This window comes from Gobius niger (genome assembly GCF_951799975.1).
Source record: "Gobius niger genome assembly, chromosome: 20".
Taxonomy (NCBI): domain Eukaryota; kingdom Metazoa; phylum Chordata; class Actinopteri; order Gobiiformes; family Gobiidae; genus Gobius; species Gobius niger.
In genome coordinates this window covers 11,390,662-11,414,537 of record NC_136871.1, presented here as the reverse complement: position 1 = coordinate 11,414,537, position 23,876 = coordinate 11,390,662, and the positions used below count along the sequence as shown (strand labels likewise).

Genomic DNA, 23,876 nt, shown 5'->3' with positions numbered 1-23,876 from the left:
TAAATCTAATTTATAAAAATTCTACCATTAAAGGGACTGGATGCAAGTTGGTCATTTTATACTCACTACTGCCACCTCAGGTCTTACACGTAACTGCAGGTTCGTGCATGACGGCACTTCGGACCCAAAGTAACAACTTTTTGAGTGTGGTGAATCAGTCTGGGCTCATTCTACACATTAGGACATGGCTTGAACATGTAGGGGGAGGATAATACTTTATGTTTACTTTAATGTTCCAGTCATATGTGGATGCCCAAGTAAATTTGATTATAGGATGTGGAAATGGGTCGACTCACCCCACCAGCACTGTTTGAAGGTTCGGTCAAAGGTGCAGGCAACATTTTAATAAAGGATATTAGTTTAAGAAAGATTGTAGAAAAAAAGTGGAAATTTGAATAATGAAGTCATGTTTACAATTAATCAATAATCAAATATAAAAGTCAAAACGATTTTTTTCCCCTCTGCAAAAAACATAGAAGACATTGTATTGTAGCATGGTACCTGGTCGCCTCCCGCGGGAGGTGTTCCAGGCATGTCCTAGTGGGACAAGGCCTCGTGGAAGGCCCAGGACACGGTGGTGGGACTATGTCTCCGAGCTGGCCTGGTGTCGCCTCGGGGTCCCCCCAGAACAGCTGGAGGAGGTGTGTGTGGATCGGGAAGTTTGGGCATCTCTGCTGAGACTGCTGCCCCCGCGACCCGGCCCCGGATAAAGCGGAAGAAAATGGATGGATGGATGGATGGGTATTGTAGCACTTCATGCCTCTGTGCGTCCCTCCCGCGGCGATGCATCCGAGCTGTTAGTGTATTGATTAACAAGCACTTATGAGGACCGTGCTGATAAAAATGGAAATGACATTTCAGTGGGCATCAGCAAGACTCACAGCGATAAACACTAGAAGGTGACTCAAACATGATTTTTTTACGTCTCTATCAATTGTGGTCTTGTGTGATTTTCCTTTGGCTTATACAGTATGACCTAAAAATGACACTATGGAATTAAAGCCTGAACAGCGATAAACACGCAAATAAGAGTGCAATTGCTCAAACGTATGGCATCTACATGATCTATTAGAAGTTAATGGTCCGATATTGTGCATTATTCAATACTCATGGGTACTTTCTATGCTGTACCTTTTATAATAGTATTAACACAAGGTTGGGATACAATTATGTCCTTACTATTTTCAAATGACAATTCGACAGCCTTTACAGGTTTGAATAATTTTGTAGACGTGTGTGGAGTTAAAAAACACAGAGGGACTTTAGAGAAGGACAGCACCACTTTGTGATGTCAGCCGTTAACAGTGAATAAGCTCTTATTTCAGGTGCCTGGGGGCTGATCCAACCCCTCAGAATAGACCAGAGTATTTTGAGAAATACAGTTACACACAACAGTGATTAATACATGCTATAATATTGTAAAATGATACAATATACTGTGTAAAATAAAATGAATGCAGGAGTTCCGAACATCCGTTTGAATAGCGCAATTTGAATGCTTAGGCAGTGAGTTGGGGTCCCGTAGGGTCCCCCCACAGTTTGACGTCCAAGCAAACTTGACTATGTTCTCTGGGATGGAATGAAATGGAAATACTGGAATGCTCAAACATGCTGGAGTGAGACAAGCCACAACTTCAAATGTCAGGCTTGAATTTGCTCAAACAACATACAAATGTAGCGCAGGGCTCTCAATGGATCATCTAAAAGGTCAAAGTGCACACACAAATAAACAACGACACAAATACTGCTCAAAATATTGATATGTTTTGATGAAGCTAAATGATTACAATTTCAGAAAGATCAGCATAGAACCAGACCTTTTGAAGAACTGCGTGAACGGTTTTGATCATGTACAAACACTGGAAAGTAGTTTTGTTATGAAGCAAGCCTTTGGGCTGCTATGACACTCGGTGAAGGATTATAGACTTTGGGAGTCAGCCGTGTGTCCCCTCAGCAGCAGCGGCCTGGCCCAGATGGAACGCTCTCCCCAGGTCCTGCTTTATTAATGTTCTATCCAGATGAGGAACGATGCTGCTGCCCAGCTCAACCCATCGCCCCCTGGGGGACACCTGCTGCCACTGTTCCATACACAGGTTATGCCCTCAAACAAATAGAAAGAACTGCCAAGACTCTTGTGAGAGAGGTGTATCTTTAGCAGTCTACTGTGTAAGGCTCTCTGTCATCCAGATGTGGTTTTAAAACTATAGTCATCTGGACTGAGTTATTTTGCTGCATCCTGAAGTCCTGAAGTTTGTCTGGCCAGAGCAGTGTTAATCCAACTCCCTGACAAGAAGAACTTCAGAAATGGTTAAGGTGAAGCTGTACTTTATTGTCTCCGTAAGGAAACAATAAAGCTGGGGCAACCTAGCTAGGTTGGTCACATGGTCTGGGAATCAAACCCAGGACCTTCTTGGTGTGAGGCAAGAGCCCTAACCGCTCAGCCACCGTGCCTTGTGTTTCTGAATATGAGGTGCAATGTTTTAAACCAAATAATCTAGTCCAAATGACTTCTCGAACCTTTGTTATCTGTAGAGGTCATTCAATTTGGACAGACTGTCAGAGCTCTTTTATCTCCAGCCCCAGTTGTTGAAGAAGGCTTCCCCTCTTACGCGTGTATTACAGGTCATTAACATCAAACCAACATCAAAGCAGCCGCTGGAGCTTCATTGTTGGCTGTTTACAATGTTGTGAATAAGGCCACACAGCGCAGAGTGTTTTGGATGTTATTAATAGAGGGATGTGAGGACAGCAGGCGCCTGCGCGGGTCTCATGTCAGCTTATCCCCATAGTGGGAATTGATTATCAGCCTTGACAAAGAGAACTACGTCCTAGTTATGTCAGGGGCTACAAGGCTCTTAGTGAGGAACATGCTTTTTAACAAGTCAAAACTCCTATCTGTTCTGGCCGGCCAGCTTCATCAGAAGAGCTAAGATTAGGCTCTCGTCATCGCTCCACTGCGTTTATAAAAAGCCCCGTGCTGTGTTCACTTGTGCATAGCCACGCTACAAGGCTGATATGTACTCATTTACACAGTATGCAGATGCAGCAAATGCACACATGCTACAATTTGTGTCTGCATGTATCCGCGGTAGACACACACAGATGGGAAGCTGCAGATCACTGATGGGGAATGAACCCTTCTGTCTGGCTGCAGGCGGGTATCGGCGAGCATGACAGGTTGTCATGGTACATTTGAGATACATCCACAGGGAAACGCACATAGATTTACAATGGAGGGGTGGTTCAGCCAATTCGCATACAGTATGGTGGAAAAGTAGCTTGGTCCAAAGTCAATGCAGAGTATGCAACCTGGAATTTAATACAATAAGGATACAAAAGAGAAGTGAACTGTTTAGAACGTAATATTGCTAAAAGAAGACGATTTAAAATAATAGATAAACGTTTTAGATATGGAAGATTTTTGGGATTCAGAGTACCACTTATTTCCCAAAACAAACAAAATCCTTCAGTACGTGAATGTGAGTGTCTTCCACATTATTTGACACACTTGCTCCATACATGCTTCACAAATACCTGACGGTTTGGGCCCAGGCAAACCATTATAGTACACAGGAGGAATAAAAAAAAAAAATCTCCTTTTCCACCCAAAATAACCAGCATTTGGACAGACACGGCGAAGGACCAGCAATCCCTCAATCCTCCGGGGTTTGAGTTTGTGGACAAGTTGCAGATAATGATCGTGAAAAGGTTTCCCTGCTTCCTCCGGTGTCACATCCCGCGGAGCTCACTCTGGAGCTGTGATTAGACTGACCACCTCTGACCTTCCTGCAGAGCTCTGACCTCAGGATGGAGTGGAGGGGTCACTCGGTACTTCAGTATTTTCTCCTCAAGTGAACTGATCTACTATCTTCGTCAAAACGTGAGGAAGTGAAAATATGTGGTAAAAGTAAGAGAAGAGAGTGCAGTTCAAAGAAACGCACACATTCATTTATGCATAGCCACTAAAAACAGTACATTAAAGGATGTATTTATAGAAGACGGTTTGAAGTTTCTGTACAATCAACTCTAATGACTAATTAAACAGCGCTATAAAGGAGTGGATTAATGTTGTTTATTATTCCACATTTCATTTTCAGTCTTTCTTGTGTACTGTACAATGAATAGTGTATCTTGATATTTAATACTTTATTGCCAAATCACATGCAATTAGGAATTTGTTTAGTGAGGTTAGTGCAAAGATTCCACAAAATCATCACTTTACACAATGAGAAATTCCATTCCATACGCTGCATGAATTCCATCTTTTATCTGGAGAGCCGGTTCTGAAGTATTGAGGAGATAGTATATAGTAAGTGCTAATCTGTTTCTTGTATTAAATGCCACGAGCCTGCTAAAGGAAGGCAAAGTTGCAGGGAAATCTTGAGCCCTTTTCTTTTTAGTCAGTCCTCATTAGAGATGCACCGATACAGCTTTTTTGCTACCGATGCCCTCCTGAGTGAAACATTGTATTGACTCTTCTCCATTGTACGATCAATAACGTCATACTTTATTGTCATGCTAAAGATCAATTATCAATAATACTGTATCTATGGATAAACGCTTGGGTAGACATTTAGCAAGGATGACTTTTCTACACTAAATATATGGTGTAGTTAAATGACCGGCTGTAGGTTACAGGAACAACTCACATGAAGGGATCTGATCAACATGTTAGATCAGTTATTTCTTAAGCAAAAATACAAACACTTGGCTTCAGCAGTGGTTATTTTATTTTATTAGGCTACTTTAGGTATTTCTATCATAGTTTCTGACCCAGCCTTGATTAGTTTTCGTTAGCATCAACATGCTCACACTAGCTATTGCTAACCACAGAATTTTTCATGGCGATCAAAAATACACCTGCAAAGGTTAAAACTAACTCAGTGGCTGAATTCTCCAGGTTCTTAGCTTTACATGATATACAGCATGCCCATATTCACTTACAGATTTAGGTGGTAAAAGTTGTGTTTTAAGGCGTTGGGAGTTGGTATCGGTTCAGCATGCATAATTAATAATAATGGCTTACAAGCCTGTGTTTCCAAAGCGCCACACAGTAGTCATCATTCGTTCACACCATACTCAGTGGTGGTAAGCAACAATTGTTGCCACAGCCGCCTTTGGAGTAGACGTAAGCGAGGCTGCTTGCCATTGGCCCCTCCGACCACGACCACCCACTCACTCACACTACATTCATTCTGACCTACATGTTTTCAGTGGTAGGGGAAACCGGACTACCCGCAGGAAACCTACGCAGACACGAGGAGAACACGCAACCTCCACACAGATCCAAACCCAGGAACTTCTAGCTATGAGACACGGATGCTAACCGCTGAGCCTCCGTGCCTCACAATTCTGCGCAGTTTAATGGCCCTGAATGCTTGCTAGGCACTGCCAGGCTGTATCTCTGTACAGAATAGAAGATCTGGTTGTTCAAGTGGATTTTGAATCGAGTACCGCAGCTATTCTCTATCCTATTATCAATACATATTAGGATCTCAAGCTGTGGATTAGAAATCCAAACATCATGAATAGCTAATTAAACGTGCACCTTGTCCAGCAGTTGTGGGATTACTCTAATATGGAGTAATGAGTCTGTGCATGTGGCCCGGGTTCAGAGGTGCCGCCCTCAGTCCTGCTAATTACATGTGAGCTTCATTTGCCTCGTGCTCCTCTGACCCTTCGCTGCTCCAGAGCTGTTGCAACAGACCGGCTCTCCCATCTTAGCCTCATTAGGAGGTAAATCAGATTTATTTTATTGAAAGACTCACACCTTTGCCAAAGCCACTGAGGTCACTTCAATAATAGAATATTCCCTGCTTGATTTGACTATGCTGATGAGCCCTATTTGTAAATTGAGCCTGCTGGCCATTGAATTTGAATAAGATTATAAATAATATCGATATTAGAATAAATTAATTTGATTTATGCAGCATGTTTGTTTTACTACCTCTAGTTCTGCCATTACCAAGTCAATCAAAATATGTACTTTTTTATAGCCCGTAACTCCAGTTCTCCAATGTGCCTTAAGATGTAAGACTGATTGAGTTTTATGACTTTCTAAAAGAACTACAATCAAATAGACAATGTTTTAAAAGCAACAACAACAACACTGAACGCAAGAAGGTCAGAAACATGGATTTTCATTTATTTAATGTCTCTCCGTTTGGTTTAAAGAAGCCTAAGACGCATACATTAATATTTTGACCCAGTTTGAAATCAGTTGTCTTCCTCATCTGTCAAGGTGTTGCCCATTGCGCTTCCTGGCAGCGATGTGTCAGCCGGTTCAGTCCATCACAGAATGGCTCACCGCTGATCTGACAGATGCACTTGTAAGAGGTCCACCGGTTCATGTTTTCCAATCAATTCAACTCCCAGGCCAGGCTTGTTTGTCCATCAAAACTAAAGATTCACGTCTGCTTACAAGAACTCAGACATTCCCCTTCTCTCTCTCTGTTTCCTGATTAGACTGAGCCCATCTGTCATTCTGACAGTAAACACTATATGGGACCATGCAATGGTTGGTAATTGGTGTTGGAGCGTGAAACTGTGTTGGAAGCTGGTCCTCTTGTAAACAGATGGAAGCGAAAATTAACAATGTGCCCAAAGGGGGAGTTAGGCCAGCGGTCAGTCGTCAGCCTGGCTTTATGCGGCAGACAAAAAGCAGGTGAAAGTCTGCTGGTGTTAGGACAAAGGTTGTACCCTCTGAGCTGACGGCTGCTCTGGGAGGAGGGTATGACTGTAGGTCAGCAGCCTCCTGTGGGTGATGCATGTGTCCTATAGTTCACTGTAATGATAAACCTTTCAACAGTGGTGTCTCAATGACTACAGCAAAGCACTAAAACAGTGCAGAATGAATTGAGGAAAATAGTCAGTGTACACAGATGTGCCCAAGTTATTGAGATATTATTTAAATATCCCTCAAGTCTATTTGGGCACGACAGTAGCGCTATGTGTAACCTTTTCAGGACGTTCAATGACAAGCTGAATTGCAGGTAAAGTCCACTCGTCTGTATTCCAGTTAACAGTTGTTTGTCTGTGCATTGGCAAGAACTCTAATGTTGACAAAAAGAAAAAGAAATAATTACTGCAAAGAAGGAATTTCATTTGGCCAATCCACATAGCAAAGCAACATAATCACGCTGCCACTTCTAATTTTGTTACAGCTTTTTTTCAATAAACCTAGATGAACCGTTTTCCACAGCATGTATTGGACTTTGATTAAAGTTGATTGAAAAAAATATGAAAATCTAACTACTCTAGCCAGTGTCTTGTCTCTCTGTGAACAAAAAATTCAACATTTCCAAACTTATTGAAACATGTATTTGTAACGACTTAGATGTAAAATGTTTTCAGTCGAGTTTTGAATTTGTCAACTGCTCTAAAGTAAAAAAGTTATTTTGTGATAGCCAATCAACCAACTCTTGGGAAATAGCATTGTGAGCTCTCTGCTTTATTCTGTTTTTCATTGGCATCAAACATTATTTTGTTGCTTAGCATCTTTTATTTAGTCCGTATAGATGATCAAGGACTTTTGTTCTGATTATTTTAAAGTGAGCCAAACAGATTTTGACAGCCTCCGAGGGAATAACCTACATTGTCCACAGCGCCAATTAAATCCTGTTTTATGTGCCCCATTCATTTCAGCCATTACACCATTAGATAATTGGTGATTAATGGCACACTTCCACACGCATGATAGCTTGGCTTTGTACCACATCTGAGTACTGCGGATTCAGGCTGTGCATCGACAGCGCAGTGTTTCGCATCTCTTCAGCTCTCAGTGAATAAACCTAGCTTGGAGAGCGGTAAATAAATATGTGGGCTCTGGTGCAAAGCAGAGCTGCTGTTTCTATAGTCAAGGCAAGTCAGGCAGCTTTCATCTCCCGCCTTGTTCTCATTTTTACCTTCGGGCTGTATTTAAAAGGAAACTTTCTGCTTTGTGTGCATTACTCTTGGTCCATGTGGAGACAGTTGAGAGTATTCATTTTGCGTATACGTTCTTAAATAAAGAATAAAGTGGAACTAAATCACTAAATAAGGAAATGTGCAATTGTTTGATATTTCATCACGGCGGCAGAGGGGTGAGAAGTTCTGCCTTACTGGAAAAGGCTGCTGGGTTCAATTCCCAAATTCCTGGGCTGTTTTCCGTGTTGCATGTCTTCCCATGTCAGTGTATATGTTTTGTCTGGGTGCTCCGGTTTCCCTTACAACCATCTTACAACAGGGGCCCGGTTAGGTTAGGTCAGGGCTCTCCAAGCTTTTTAACCCCAGAGACCTTTATGCAACCAAAATGGCTGAGAGGTTCTTATGCTTCAAAGACACTTGTGTAATTACCGTAATTGACATGGCTGGAGTTCACCCATGGAGAGTTAGAGCCGAAATGTTTAAATATCTCAACACAATCAAAGAAAATGACTTGGGTTTCCTCTTTATACGCAACTAATCGCTTACAGATTGTGTTCAGCATGTTCAGAACAAAAAATATGAATTGTATCAACGATATGACTCATCAAGTTTATGTAAGAAGTGTGCCTGGGGAGCTACTTGGAAAAGGTGGGAGAGCTACAGGTTGGAGATCACTGAAGTATTAAATCAAGTCAAAGTGTCCAAATTAAACGTATTATTATATTTCGTTTATTTGGATGATTTATTACAGGGTTTCTTCTGGGGTATTAAAAGCATTAAAAGTCATTTAATTAATTATGCCAAAGATTAAGGCATTAAAAGCATTAAGTTGGATTCAAATCAACATTAAAATTTAAACCTCTTGGAGAATAATGTCTTTGGCACGACTATTTTTCCTGCATAAATTTGTCCAAAGTTCCGTCTAAAATACATTCAGCTGCAGTTTAGGGTGAACTTTTTTTGTTTTTTCCCTAAAATGTTTCCCGTTTTGTCCAATTTGCTTCTGGATAACATTTCACCTCTTTCCTCTGTTTGACATCATGGCGACGTGTAAACAGGCAGCAACCTCCCTCTCTCGGTACAGCTACATTGTTTGCCTTTTTCTGCGAGCTGCATTTGTGGTTTCTGTGCTCCACATTGTTTTACTGGATACTTTTATACGTCTTTGCCGTGTTTTTGTGTTAGGTGCAATGGATGTTTTTACTGCAAAGAGTCCATAATGATCCTGATGAATGCAGCTTTTCTAAAAGTAAACAGCTAGCTTATCAGCTAAACCCATTTGAGACCTCCTTCTTCTGAGACACTGAAGAGGCATCAAGAGCCCCCCACACCTGCAGCACAGTGGAGGCATCACAAGAGGCACTACAGGAAGCAAAAAAGGGACCAACGAGGAGGTATCCAGGCAAGACTCTCAGCCTCACATGCCTTCTATTGTGCTGGCTAATGGACGTTCACTGGAGAATAATACAGATTAACTGCTAAGCTCTTCCCAGAAGATGGTTAAAGGCTATTGTGGAGCGGAGGGAGCTGCGCAGGAGGAGGTGGAAGAGCTGATCAGTGCAGGCCACCACGCTCTGAAACAGGGACAAATCCAGGAGGCGTTGCATCGTTTCAGAGGATCGGAGGAGCACTGAGGGCAGCCAGCCAGGTTTCCTCGGCTCAGTCACAGCGGCTCAGGACTAACACCTGAACACTTTTGCATTGTACACGTGTACAATGACAAATAAAGCACTTACTTACTTACTTACTTACTTCCTTACTTACTTGATGGAATGTTTACAAATCAGCATTACATTTGACTTCCTGCTCCCTGCTTAAACACTGTATTAGTTATTTGTTTTGCTTTTCAAAACTTGTGTTCGCTTTGTATCCACAAGGCACATATGACAGCTTTGTTGTGATGAATGTGAGGTCACGATGTTGACGTCGCGCAGCCCTGTCACGCCAATGTTGACCGTTTGTGAAAAGAAAAGAAAAAGATGAATAAAACATAATTGGTGGCATATTCATTGTAAGTACCTAGTAATTTGGCAGAGGGTAATTAGTTGATATGGTAAACTGCCACAGGGAGAGCCAAAGGGCGGCTCCAGCTGGTCGGCGTGCGCACTCTTTCCCGTGTCCTCGGGGCTTATGGAGGCGAAGGAGAAAGCTAGCACAAATGTCAGAAACAGTAGCAATAAAGCAGCCTGTTTGACCCGACGTCACCGGGAGATGACGCCATCGTGGCTCAAACCAACACGGGCGGCGCGTAACCAGGCAACACGCACATTTTAAGTCCCGCAAAAACCCACCTGAGCTCGAGAAAGTGCTGTGAAACAGCTTCTAACACATGAGCTTGCACCCAGTGATTTGACCTTCACATGATAAAAGGAAAGACGCTCTTTGGAGATTTGAGCAGCAGAAAACACACATCACACTGCATGCTTTAAAAAAATGCAGCTGGGGAAAAGGCGCCTTATCACCAAGAAATTGTGTTGAACTTATCACGTTTGCTGTCAGGCGCGGCTAAAAGAACAGTGTGCAAAATAAAGAGAGTTTTAAATGTCAGGGTTAATAAATGTAACAAAATGATGTATTTATTTGATTTACAGTGTTGCCATTTTAGTTAAACACCTCTCGAAGGATTGTAGCGTATGACATTTAAAATACATATAGATAAAAGTTAGTTTGAAAAGTACAAAAGTGCTGACGGCATGTGCTGTTTCGCATTCGATGAATCAATTACATACCCCTTACATACTTTAACAAATGGTTAGTCCTGTTCTCTCCACTATTTTTGTCTAAAGATTAGTAACAACCAAGAAAAAGAAATGGAATCATGAAACTGCATTTGAATTGAGTGAAATCTGTATTGATGGGGCTCAGCCACTTGTCTTTGTTCTTTTATAAACACTATTTTGAGGACAATTTAAAGTTCAAAATGTGTAGAAAGAAACCTTTGCTGGTTTTGCGTTTCTGTGAAACAAATAAAGTCAGTTGTTTTGCTTCGGGCGGAGGGGTGGGGCATCATTATAAACAACTGCTGTCCCGTTCAGGGATGGTCCTATAGAAAAATGGTTGTAGCATTGATTCAGAATGTATAGTCTAAAGCGTTTAGTGAAAACACTGTTCACGATGGGAGAAGGACATATTTTATTTTTGAGAGATATCTGCCAGAGGTGGATGTTAATGAGGCACAATTAGTACAAAAAAAAAAAAAAAACTTAACTAAACGAAATAATGATTTATTTCACATCATTATATCATCAACAGTAAGTCATTCATTCAGCACCTGCAGTCAACAGCTGTGGCCAAAATTGAATCAACTGTTAGGAAAACAATGGGCTTTTAGGTGTGCACATTATCATCAGCATCACTTTCACAAGTACATTATATTTTATTATATAATATTTAAGCTGAATATTTCTCTTTTTGAGTATAATGGGTATGACTTTGATGTATAAATTTTTTCTAACAATGAAAGATGAAGCGGGTAAATTATTATTTGTCGTCCAATCGTAACTGTAAACTTCGTAACGTTCATTGTGTCTACTCGTGTTACAGTATTACTAGGGTTAGAGATGTTACAATCTTTACCTTTACATGTTTCAGCCGCCAACTGCAGGCCGTCATCACAAGTATCACAGGCAAAACACCTCATTATCCATACTTTCAGTGCCTAAAGTATGAAAGGTGGTGACAAAGTAGAGTTTTGTATGATATACTTTGGCATGGGCCATTTATCCAGGCGCCAAACGGAAAATTAGCTCACAACCTTTTGTGGCGGCTTCTTATGTTCCAACTTTGTGTTATATCTTTTTGTGTAATCTCAGTTTTCCCTTCTCTTTTTGGCACTGATGACCTGCGTCGCCGCGTCCCCAGCCTCCATTGTAATTGGAAAATGGTGGTGTGAGATGGAGCCGTGTCTGGAGGGAGAAGAGTGCAAGACTCTTCCTGACAACTCGGGATGGATGTGCTCCTCTGGGAACAAAATCAAGACCACGAGGGTGAGCGCTAACTCACTGACTCACAGCAAACACAACAGTGTCAGTGTGCTCCACGGACACTGCACTAACACATATGTACCACACGTCACACACTGTTCTCTTCAATGAGCCGACCTGTGTGTTTACAAGCATAAGGCGGCTGTGTGTTGTCATCACACCAGTGCTTTCACATTAGACAGATAGAGGCAACATAAAATCTGTAAGCATCCAGTGGTGGATACTTTAAAGCAGTGGCTCTTGAATGGGATGCTGTCAGGACCCACTATGATCATAGGGTAGCAGGCAAATAATAACTGAATTTCTATATCAAGTGAAATACTGTAAATTAACACTGAATAAACATTAAATAAAGCTGAAATTATGACACAACAGTCATGATTTTTCAGATCCTGTTGTTTATTTATGGATATTAAAATAAATGTCATATGGAAAAGGCTCATGACCCGACCCACCAGTTGAGAACCACTGCTTTAAAGCATTATTTCACATAATAGTGCGTCACCGGCCTTTGCCTAAACTCACTGTTGATAAATGATTGCGATACATGCATTGTATTGTATTAATTGTACAATAGATTTAAAGTAAGGGTTACTGTGGTACACGATGCACTTCTTTGAACATCTAAGGCAACTTTATTAAGGGCCAGGCTTGGGTTATTTTGTTCCATGTTGTACTTTAGTGAGCACAAGGCATTGATTTTCCTGATCAAACTAAGCTCCTCATCCAACTGTGAAACTATAACAACAGTCAATTGTTGGTTATGAAGCACAGAGTGAACCTCATGAGAGCGCCGAGTGTGCGGAGCAGAGGAGAGCAGACAAACAGGTGGGCTGCGCCTCGGGCCTCTCCTCTCACTAAAGCTAACATCCTCTTGTACTGCTCCAGCTAAACCCATTCTCACTGTGGCTCCAGCAGATAATGAAGTGAATTAAGGCTTCTCAGGCCCTCAGCGACAAGCCAGTGGTTAGATATTTATTTATTTAATAGACTGTACCTTTATTGCTACCTATAGTTGAACCTCGGATCCAGGAGGAACAATGCGGTTTTCGTCCTGGTCGTGGCACACTGGACCAACTCTATACCCTCCGTCGGGTGCTTGAGGGTTCATGGGAGTTCGCCCAACCAGTCCACATGTGTTTTGTGGACCTGGAGAAGGCGTTCGACCGTGTCCCTCGTGGTTCGCATTGCCGGCAGTAAGTCAGACCTGTTCCCGGTGCGTGTTGGTCTCCGCCAGGGCTGCCCTTTGTCACCGGTTCTGTTCATTACTTTTATGGACAGAATTTCTAGGCGCAGCCAGGGGCCGGAGGGTGTCCGGTTTGGGAGCCTCAGAGTCTCATCTCTGCTGTTTGCGGACGATGTTGTTCTGATGGCTTCAACGAACCAGGACCTCCAGCACGCTCTGGGGCGGTTTGCAGCCGAGTGTGTAGCGGCCGGGATGAGAATCAGCACCTCCAAATCCGAGGCCATGGTTCTCCACCGGAAAAAGGTGGCTTCCCCTCTTCAGGTCGGTGGGGAGTCCTTGCCTCAAGTGGAGGAGTTCAAGTATCTCGGGATCTTGTTCACGAGTGAGGGACGGATGGAGCGTGAGATCGACAGACGGATCGGTGCGGCGTCAGCAGTGATGCGGTCGCTGTATCGGTCTGTCGTGGTGAAGAGGGAGCTGAGTCGGAGGGCAAAGCTCTCGATTTACCGATCGATCTACGTTCCCACCCTCACCTATGGTCATGAGATTTGGGTAATGACCGAAAGGACAAGATCGCGAATACAAGCGGCCGAAATGAGTTTCCTTCGCAGGGTGGCTGGGCGCACCCTCCGAGATCGGGTGAGGAGCTCAGCTACCCGGGAGGAGCTCGGAGTAGAGTCGCTGCTCCTTCACGTCGAAAGGAGCCAGCTGAGGTGGCTCGGGCATCTGTTCCGGATGCCTCCTGGTCGCCTCCCGCGGGAGGTGTTCCAGGCATGTCCTAGTGGGACAAGGCCTCGTGGAAGACCCAGGACACGGTGGTGGGACTATGTCTCCGAGCTGGCCTGGTGTCGCCTCGGGGTCCCCCCAGAACAGCTGGAGGAGGTGTGTGTGGATCGGGAAGTTTGGGCATCTCTGCTGAGACTGCTGCCCCCGCGACCCGGCCCCGGATAAAGCGGAAGAAAATGGATGGATGGATGGACCTTTATTGCCTGCCTCCAAACACTGTTGCAAAGTTAAAAGAGTAATTCCCAATGACTACATACAGTAGCTAAGCAATGGTAACTGCTAAAAGGGTGATACATTATATTGAAATGTAAACAATACATCTTTAGTTGCCAAAATTTCTCAAACCAAGTTGATATTCCGAAGTCAATAAAGTCTCGATAGTTTTGAAAATCTGTCTAAATTTAAAGTACTTTTGAAAGTGGGCACTTTTATACTTTTACTTTAGCAGGAATTTCATCTTGCACTTTGTCTCTTCCTGTATTTGTACTTTTACTTAAAGGAAGAGGCCACCGTTTTTTCCATGCTGAGATGTGTTCTTACCGGAGCTTAGACGAGTTGATGCGTACCGGTCTGGTCTTTGTGTGTGCACTCAGTCATGCAAAAAGACCAAAGATGTTGTTAGCATTTAGCCTCTCCCAGCCTATTCCTATGGACACAAACAGGAGTGAGGTTTGAAGCGACCAAGCTCCTCCACGTTTTCACGATTTAATGTACGGTTATGTGAGTAGCTACACGATCCGGCGTATAGTGACACAAAATTAAACATGTCGATTTTCTAAGTGGAGGAAAAAACACCTTAGGAGCACTTCGACATCCGTGCAGTAGGATCTTCAGAATTCGTTAGGAGTGAAGATATTACTGCTCACTTCACCCCCGTTTCGGTCCATAGGAATATGCTGGGAGAGGCTAAATGCTAACAACATCTTTGTTTTTTTTGACTGAGCGTACGCGTAAAGACAAGACAGGTGCGCATCAACTCGTCTAAGCTCAGGTAAGAACACATCTCAGTATGGAAAACGGTGGCCTGTTCCTTTAAGTAAACAATTTGAGTTTCTCCTCCACCACTGCAGGGTCTAAACAGCAATCAAATTACAGAATGTAAAATAAGCTGAACAACACCTACTCTAGCTCGACTCAGAGAACCACTGCACATAGCTTAAACCATTGTTCTGTTACATATGACTGCACCTTTGCTGGGCCGTCTCAGTCACCACAGGCCTTAAATTTACAGAGAGAAGCTGGTGGAATGGGCGTTTCCCAGCCTGCCAAGGTAAGGAGCAGTACTTGATATACTCTAAAGAATGCATCTCTAATTCTCATGTCCTTTGCACAGCTTAAAAGAAGTCATTTTTATCTGCGGGGCGGGGGGGATTGATCAAATTATATAGCGGGGGACGGGGCTGAAGCTGCTTTCCTGCCCAATACACACGTATCCTTTTCTCTCGACCCTCTCTTTGCAGAACACCCAGCCATACTCCCCCTTTTAGCCTCTGGAAGCAAAATGCAGAGGATGCGTCAACTGAAATTGAGCTGCATTCTTGCTTCTGTAAAGGTTAGTCTTTTCTCTAACTGTTTTTCTGTCTCCCTCTGTGTCACTCACATATACCCACCTGTTAAGTGTATGGGGAGGAGGGTTACAAGTGGTTCAATAACTTCTCATTAACCCAAACGCTCAGAGCAAAGTAATGGAGAGTGTGTTTACATGTTGTGCATGATTAGGCAGGTGCGACATGAATGCTAAGTGCTTGGCTACCTTTGTGTCGTAAATATCTGTCAGGCTGTTGGGAAAGTGAACATGCTGATAAGGGTACAGTCGGCAACCAAGGCCCCATTTGGAAAGTGGAGAGTTGACGATGTAAGTGTTTTTGGGGGGTAAATTATGTTTATGGTTGTAAAAGTAATTTTAAAGCTCCAACTCTTGATCCAAACTTGATCCGGACTTGCTTAACGCGAAAGTTGAACAATCCAATAACCATTACACGTGAGATTATACCACATTTTATTTATAATTTATAATTGGTATATGTAGGTAATTCCAGCAGTTGTTTCATTTTAATATCATGAATCTAAACTCAAATTACTTTAAAGCAGTACTAAGTAACTTGTTTACCTTGACAAATCCTTTTTGTAGTCCCTCTGGGGGTAATGCAAGTGTTAATGGGATGACTGGGGGTCTTTCATCTCCCCCCAGAAAACCATACTTGCAACTTTCCCTGCTCTGACCCGGAGGCGCAATACACACTAATGGAATCACGAAGTAGAAGCTAACAGGCCAATGGGCAAAGCTAACTGTGGGCTAGCGCCACTTTAGCAGTGTTTACAGCCAAGTTTGAGTGATGAAAAATATCTCCATTGTGTAATTCGACTGTGGCACAATGTACAATATCTTTCTCTCCCTTTGTCAGCGTAGTATTTACTCTCACGGACAATTAATGAGTAAAAAAAAACGCAACATGCTACGACACCTGCAGTGGCGCTTATGGCCTCTAGGGGCATGAGTAACTTAGCTCTGCTTTAAGATGTTTGTTAAATGGGAGTGCTAAATATAAACTTCTAAAAATAAACATAAGCAACCTTATGTTTTGTCACTTGTTTATTTACCAAAGTATCATTCATTCTTGATTCACTTTTCAGTAATGTTGAACGGGAATTCTCGGACAATGACGTAGATAAATAAGCAAGGGTTATTATTTCTTGATACCAACAGCCTGACGTTTCAAGATCAACCAAATAACTTCTTCAGAGGCAAAATTGGTGACCAAAAAGGTTTCAAAGTGGGCGGTGACACACTAGTCAGTCACCAGGAGAAATGTGGCACATTCTGGTTGAATCAAAGACCTTGCTTTTCAGTCACCTTAGTGAATCTACTATTCCGTAAATACATTTTTGTCCCCGCAATTTGATTTCTTCAGTGTGTTGTCAAAGCAAACATTTGTGATGGATTGTTTGAAACATGCTCATACACTTTCGATCTCTGATATAAGAAAAATCTGACTTTGCGTTAATGCATATCTCAGCTTTAGAATGTCACTGCAGCTCTTGAAATCAAACCCTGAAGTGCTACCCCTTTTCTGGACGCAAAATAAAATGAGAAAGCGCTGTCCTGACATGAGCTCAGCGAGTTTGTTGTGCGTGTAGTGACCAGTGTGACTGTCCTTGCTGTCTCTGATCCACCATCTCATCACCCTTTGTTCCCTGTCGTGTTCTGTGCTATCAGCTCCGGCGTGGCTTTGATTGCCTGTGCCATACAGCAGTGCAGTGCCAATCCCGTTAAGCTTTTTATTTTTTCGAAACTGCTTTCCCTCCTCTCGTGTGCCCTCCTGCTTGTACCGTGCACCGCCAAGTTTGATGTTTTTGTTTGGCCAGAGCCGCGAGCTGTGCCTCCTCCCTTCAGGGACCGCGGCGTCTTATCAGTAGCCACTTGATATCCCGACTCCCCCTCTCCCTGCCCCCCCCCTTGAGACAAGCAGCTATCAGTGCTTGCCCACGGCGCACATGAAAGCCCCTTTATCCACTCCGTTTTAATCAACATTTCACATTCACCTGCCTCTCGGGCCAGAATTGCCACATTTGTGTTTGTTCAGTGCGCCAGAAAGCCCACGACCCACATCACTGTTCCTGCCAGTCATCAATGGTTACGGGTTTTTGTTTTTGCCCTGAAAGTGACAGCGAAGCTCAGTTAGGCAAAGGCAGGCAGGCAGTGGTAGCTTTAGCAACACGTAACACATGCCTATTCATTTTATCTATTCATTTACTTTGTCAATTGGCATACAGAGTGAGAAACAGAATCCTGACGCAGACTTTTGTTTTTTTCTTTCTTTATGTCTTTCAGAGAGGGACTCCTTCATTGGCTGTTCTGTAGCAGCAGACAAGTCAAGTCAGGCCCTTTTGTTTGTGGAGGTCCCAGTGAGAGCGAGGCTCGGGAGCGCCTTCCAAAAAAAAAAATCCTACATCTGCACTAGCTGCTCCACTGTCTCAGTAGAACAGTATATGTTTGACAGTAGACTTTTTGCCATATGGTGCAAGGCATAATAGACATACTACTGGTTACATCAATATACTACATCCAACATAAGGATAGAGCATTTTTGAGCTTTACTTTCTGTCATGTGAAGTTATGGATTCAACATAGTAGTGTACAGCAGTGGCAACTTCCAAGCTGTCATAGGAGGCGGACAACCGTTTGAACTTTTAACAAACACAATGTGACTACTGAAATAATAGATTTGAATAGACACTTGGCTGTTTTTGTGATTTCCATCAGTTCACCACCACAGATTAAATCAGTGTCGTCAAATGATGCTTTCCTTTTGCGTACTGTAATATAGGGCTGGACGATATATGGGGGAACATATTATCATGATTATTTTTCCCATATTGATCAGACAAGACAAGACAAGCTCGGCCCCTCCAAAGCCTCATAGTAAATGCAAAATCTCACCCCTCACCTGCCCCCGCACCATGTAAACACAAACATCTGCAAAGGAGTCACAAAATAAGTGTAACTGTATGTAGGAATGCAGTGGCGGGCCGTGCTCATACACACTGATATATAAAAGAAACCAAAGCGGCCTTTCCCTGCCCCCCGCTCGGAGTCTACCTGTGGAGATGTGCAGAAGGCAGAGCAAACAGCACCGAGCTTTAAATTTTATTATTACACTGCCCACAGTTGAACCAGCCAATGTCTCACAGTACAGCACCACCTGATAGCACCGATATGGACGCTGTCACCTGCTGAGTCCAGCAAACTTCATGCCTCCAATATGTACTGATAGAATCTCCTTAGTCCAGGTTCCAGCGCTGTGTCCTCAAATTAAGTCCTTCAGTTTTCAAAGCTGCTCATTCCAGAGACTGGCCGGTGTTCAAGACCCAGGTGATGCTCTCGCTTTGATGGCTGAAAGTCCGGGCAAGCCCCTGCTCTTCTGGGTGAGGAAATGATCCAGACTCATTCCAGTCCAAACAACGTCCAACAACAGTGATAGGGATGGCAAACACAGATAATAAAACAGGCATTTCCTTGATTACACCAAAGTTCATACATTCAAGAATAAAAACAAATAAAAACTAAAGTTGTGTCAGTTTAGACAGCAGATTTGTCCAATGACATGACAATGACATGAACTTCACTTTGATCCTAGCAGGCCCTGGGGTCATGTAACCCCGTAAACCCAGGCCTCTGATCGACTGGAGCGTTGCTATTGTTCTATTGTTTGACATGGAGCTGCGCCTGCCGAACGCAATCTGAAGGCCAAAGCAGAGAGATCTCGGTAAAAAACATCTGATCTGATTGGATCACAATACAACGTTATAAAACATAGAGAAAATTATATTTTGAGCTATTTTAAATAGTATTAGGATACATGATAAAATGTATTTGGGTTATTCAGATTCAGTTTCAGAAGACTTTATTTCTCTCCGAGGGGCAGTTCATTTGCAGCTTCCCAGCCAAACATTCATCCATCTCATAAATACAGTACATAGAAGAATATGCCTAACACATACAAATAAATAAAATAAGTCAGCAAGATAACAAAAAGTTGGAGCCATTACCTAAGACGACACATTAATGATTAAAATGAGATTCATCCTTGTTTAGCAGCTTTATAGCTGAAGGTATGAAAGACAGCAGATAACAATTCTTTGTTGCTAGCGGCACATTATAGCGCCGCCCAGAGGGCATCAACAGAAACTCAGACTGTGCTCTGGTTGGCTCATGATTTCTTTGGCCTTATCAGTAACTCTCTTCTTCCAGAGTGAACTTAAGACCTTCAGCTGGACTCCTATAATTTTAGAGCAGCTTTTTTATTGTAGAATTGTTTAGGTCAGCAGAGAAGGCTTTGTAGGCACGCCACTGGAAGAATGTCAGAAGCAGGCAGCACGTGTTAAATTGCCAACACAGGGTTTAACTCACATTATAAAGGACTTAAAAACAATTAACTGTAAAGCCATCGGTCTTACTGATTGAATTGGAGTTGGATTCCTTATGAAATGTTCATGTTCCTCTGTTTATTACTCCATTATCTGCCAGCGCTGCTGCTTGTATCACCATTGCTACAGCTAATGTCGCTGCTGCAGCGAGGCTCTTCTCCTCCCTGTTAATCAATGTCAAATATCTATGTCTTTCCATCAAATTCTCTCCCAGCTTGTCTGAACCGACCACACACTTATTGGGCGCTGTGTCTCGGCTGGTATCACTGCTTTCCCTTTGTCAACAAGTAGCCGCTTCTTGTGCCTGTTCCATGTGTTTATTTAGCAACAGGATTGGCCAATAAACCTGTCGATTATTGACATGGATCTTAATTAAAGTCATAAATAGATTTAAAGTTGAGTAATTGCCCTGTTGTTCTAATTTAGTGCAGTGCATAAGTTTCACCTCATGATATTTTCAGTTTTACATTTTTAATAAAAAGAGTACAAGCTCGACATGTTTGGAGACATAAGATATCCAGCACCACCGGCCACATAACAGTCCAGGTCACGGAGCACTGCACATTTAAAAAGAAGTCTGCGGGGCATTTCCCCGAACGAGGCGACATGACTTACAGCTGTGCAGAGAGCCACATGTCAGTTATTCATAAGAAGTGGGCGCCATGTTTCAAAGGAATCGCCCGCGGTGACAGGAAGTGACTGAGTCTGAGGCACAATTTCTGAGCAAAAGTGACCTGCATTACAGTTATCATCCACTAATTCATCTGAATGACGCCCACCACACTCCCAGCACTGCACTTCTTATGGGAGCATTTTATTAGAAAGTGTACCAATAAAATCTCTCTTGGTTATCAGTTTCAGTAATAAGAGTCAAGCTATAAACTGTAGAACCATAAGTCATTGCCATGTGCCAGCTGACTTTGTTTTATGTATTATATTGAATATACACAGACTCTTTTCTAAGTTCTGAAATGCTACACTACTCCTAGTAGCTCTGGAATAGTTTTCTGTCTAAACTGAGTTGGCTTTAATGCAGATTGGCTGTGTTTGTTTTGGATTAAACTCTACCACAGATATTAGCAACATTTTCAAATGAAGATACATTTCTTTCTGATTACACAGGACTCTCAGTTGTGTCATTGATTTGTGTTTTTGTCTTTTCCCTGCACTGTCTACGTCGCATTAAACAATATTGAATTCATATCACTGTGTGGAGCTCTTTATTGTTGAGGTCTGCTCTTCAGTGCTGTTCTGAAAAGCTTCTGAGGCGCCATGATTGATTTGTTCAGCTCTAACACACAAGAAAGGGGAATAAGGGGAGCTTGTGTTTGCTCTATATCTTCCTGCTAAAGCAATTGCCCTTGGCTTCTTTTACTAAGTGAAGTCTGAGTAAATTGCGATTTAATGCAGCCCGCAAATTAGAATGCTGGCTCTTTAGTTGGCAGCGGAGGGGAAAGAGGCGGGGAATCCTTCAGAAAATATGCCTCTACCTGCTGCTCTGCTCATTTGGACGGGCGGGAAAAAAAAGCACGAGTCAATTTAGTCCCATATATTTGCATGCGAGTCCCTCATTTGAACTAACAAACCTGCGGGGAAACCGTGTCCTAGACTGAATTGCATGTTCTCATTCTGCAAAGGTCATTCTCTTCTGCGACACAGTGGAATGTTATCACTGATGATTGCATGCAAATATATGACAAACACAGGGTCAGCGTGGAACCGGGAGGAAGACAACATCTGCAGGGAGCGATCACCACATCCGAAATGTGTATGTTTATGACTTAGAAACTTTTTCGGAGTGATTATTAAATATCCCGCTGTCATCTTGCTAAAAAACAACAACGACAAAAAACACTTTCAGTAGACATAGTAATTATTGGAATCATAATAATAGCTCCAATCCAAAATTTCAACAAGGGATAAAACAATATTGATAGAGAAGTTTAAAGAGAGAGAGTAAGCAGGGCAATAACCAGAAGTAGAAACTAAAGAAATTATGCATTATTTTGATACATGATATTTGCCCAATGTGTTCAGGACAATGAGTTGAAGCTGACTTGATTAAAATGTAAAAATATTTAACCTCGTTGTCAAAAAAGATTTTTTTTTTTTTTTTTAAGGCATCTGTTCCTGTGCATTCTCCTCACAATCAGCCACACACAGCTGGCTCCCACCTGCCAGGCCTGCAGCAAATGTCACCTGTGGATTTGTCAGCTCAACTGGATTATTCCATTTATAATTGTCTCCATAGTGAGCTTAGACAAGGCTTTTTTTCTATGACAAAATACCAGAGTGTTTTAATCAGAGGATTGATAAAAGTGCTGACGAACAAATGGTTAGTTATGTGGGCTGCAATGGCGGCTGTCAGAGGGCAAGGAGGATGGGTTAGTCTAACTGCAGTAGACATGATGTACTCTGAGGTTTTATTGAGCTTCAGGATGCTGAAAAGCAGGCCATTCAATAGCTGTCTCAAGGCTGCACAATGTTCCATTGAAATGTGTCCAAGCTGCAGCGGGGGCTGAATAAGAGTCCCTGAACTAGAGTCAAAGCGAGAGCGTTCATTCTCCTCACCTATATACTAATGCTGCAATCATCAGGTTTAATCGTGACCAGATGACGTGCCTGCAAAGTGCACAAATATGTCTAAAGCAGGTTGAGAAAGTTTCCAGATCCCTTTAGATTAAGGCTGTTTTGATTAGGTAATGAACATTTGCAATACTGCGTATGTCTGCGAATACGTTTCCTTCGGGTAGTCCGGCTTCGCCTATCATCAAAACATGTGCATTAGGGTGTATGTGGGAGTGAGCGGTTAGTGGTGATCGGAGGGCCATTGGCTCAGATTGGCAGCCACACTCCTGTCAGTCTACCCCAGGGCTGCTGTGGCTATTGAGGTAGCTTCAGACGTTTGACCATTGTAAAATTCTGAATCACTTTGTGACCATGTCTGTGAAAGGCGCTATACAAATAAAGCCCTTTCCTGTACAGTCAAGAATTGCAAAAATGCTACTTTTCCATCATTGTATGCCATGGAGAAACAGCCACAGAACATGACAAAAATAACAAACTCACATACTAAAAAAAAAAATGTATGTAACAATACAACAACTGCACACTCGTTACATTGCTCTCTATCATATTTGCCCTTTATTTTAAGTATAGGTCTTTCATAAATTCCATTATTCAAAGGTACAGTCTATATGTAACATGGTTATTTCTACAATAACAGAAAAACACACATTTACAAACGTGTTTATGAATGCTTCCGAAATCCTCTGAACACAGTGGAAGGATAAATACATAGCACACAACATGAAAACACAAACTGTTTTTTCCTGCTCAACACATTTCCGTTCGCGTTTCGGCTCATGTGTGCCGTCGGGTTTTCGAAGCAGCCATAAAGCACCTCCACAGTTCAACCCGGGTTCCCTTTGTGACTAACAAAGCCACTTCCCAAGGTGTAATCCCAGCAGGCGTACATGTTTTTTTGTTCCTTCTAAGCATCTATGTGTTTTCTCTCCTCCTCTTCCCCATCCTGTGTGTTGCAGATTAATCCCAGGACCTAACAGAGAGTTTCCATCTACAACCCCCCCTCCCCCCACCCGATCCCTCGCCCCCCTCTTCTTCTTCTCGGACTCGGAAGCACCAGTGACGGGATCACCTGGCATGGCAGAGAGGACATCCACCCTGTACAAAATGCTCTGCTCGCGTGGTACCAAGGATTTGACAAAAGACTAAACTTGGGGTTTGATGAATGAGCCCCATTTCGGAGACTTTCATCTGGGACAGCTGTGGACGGATCCTCCTTCCTTCTTGTTTCTCGACGTCCCAACAAACTGAAGCCGCTTTGCAATGGTTATTTATAGGATATTAAAACATCATGCCAAGACTTGTGTCCCTCCTTTTTACAAAACTGTCAAAACATTGCTGTCGGACGGCTCTGTGGGGAGGACACTGACCACGGACATGAGAGAATGACGACGTGTACTGCTGGTCACTCAGAATGAAGGGACATTTCTGTTTGAATTGTGGGCATGCCCAATGTAAAGTCATCAGCACCTTTACTATCTGTGTAAAACATTGTGTAAATA

The 23,876-nt window shown here is 42.7% G+C and overlaps 1 protein-coding gene across 6 annotated transcripts in view; it reads left to right on the top strand.

Moving 5' to 3' along the window:
* Positions 1-23,424, top strand: part of LOC306980111 (chemokine-like protein TAFA-1) — a 130,945-nt gene extending 107,521 nt beyond the window's left edge. The window contains exons 4-7 of one of the 6 annotated variants that reach the window (XM_079579351.1): positions 11,767-11,891; positions 15,068-15,130; positions 15,321-15,412; positions 23,334-23,424. In XM_079579351.1, the coding sequence (XP_079435477.1) occupies positions 11,767-11,891; positions 15,068-15,130; positions 15,321-15,347 (215 nt within the window). In that variant the 3' untranslated portion in view covers positions 15,348-15,412; positions 23,334-23,424. Of the gene's footprint in view, positions 1-11,766; positions 11,892-15,067; positions 15,131-15,320; positions 15,413-17,692; positions 18,145-23,333 lie in introns of those variants that run through there. The other 5 variants (XM_079579353.1, XM_079579352.1, XM_079579354.1 and 2 more) reach the window with 5 other exon arrangements.
* Positions 23,425-23,876: the final 452 nt, after the last annotated feature.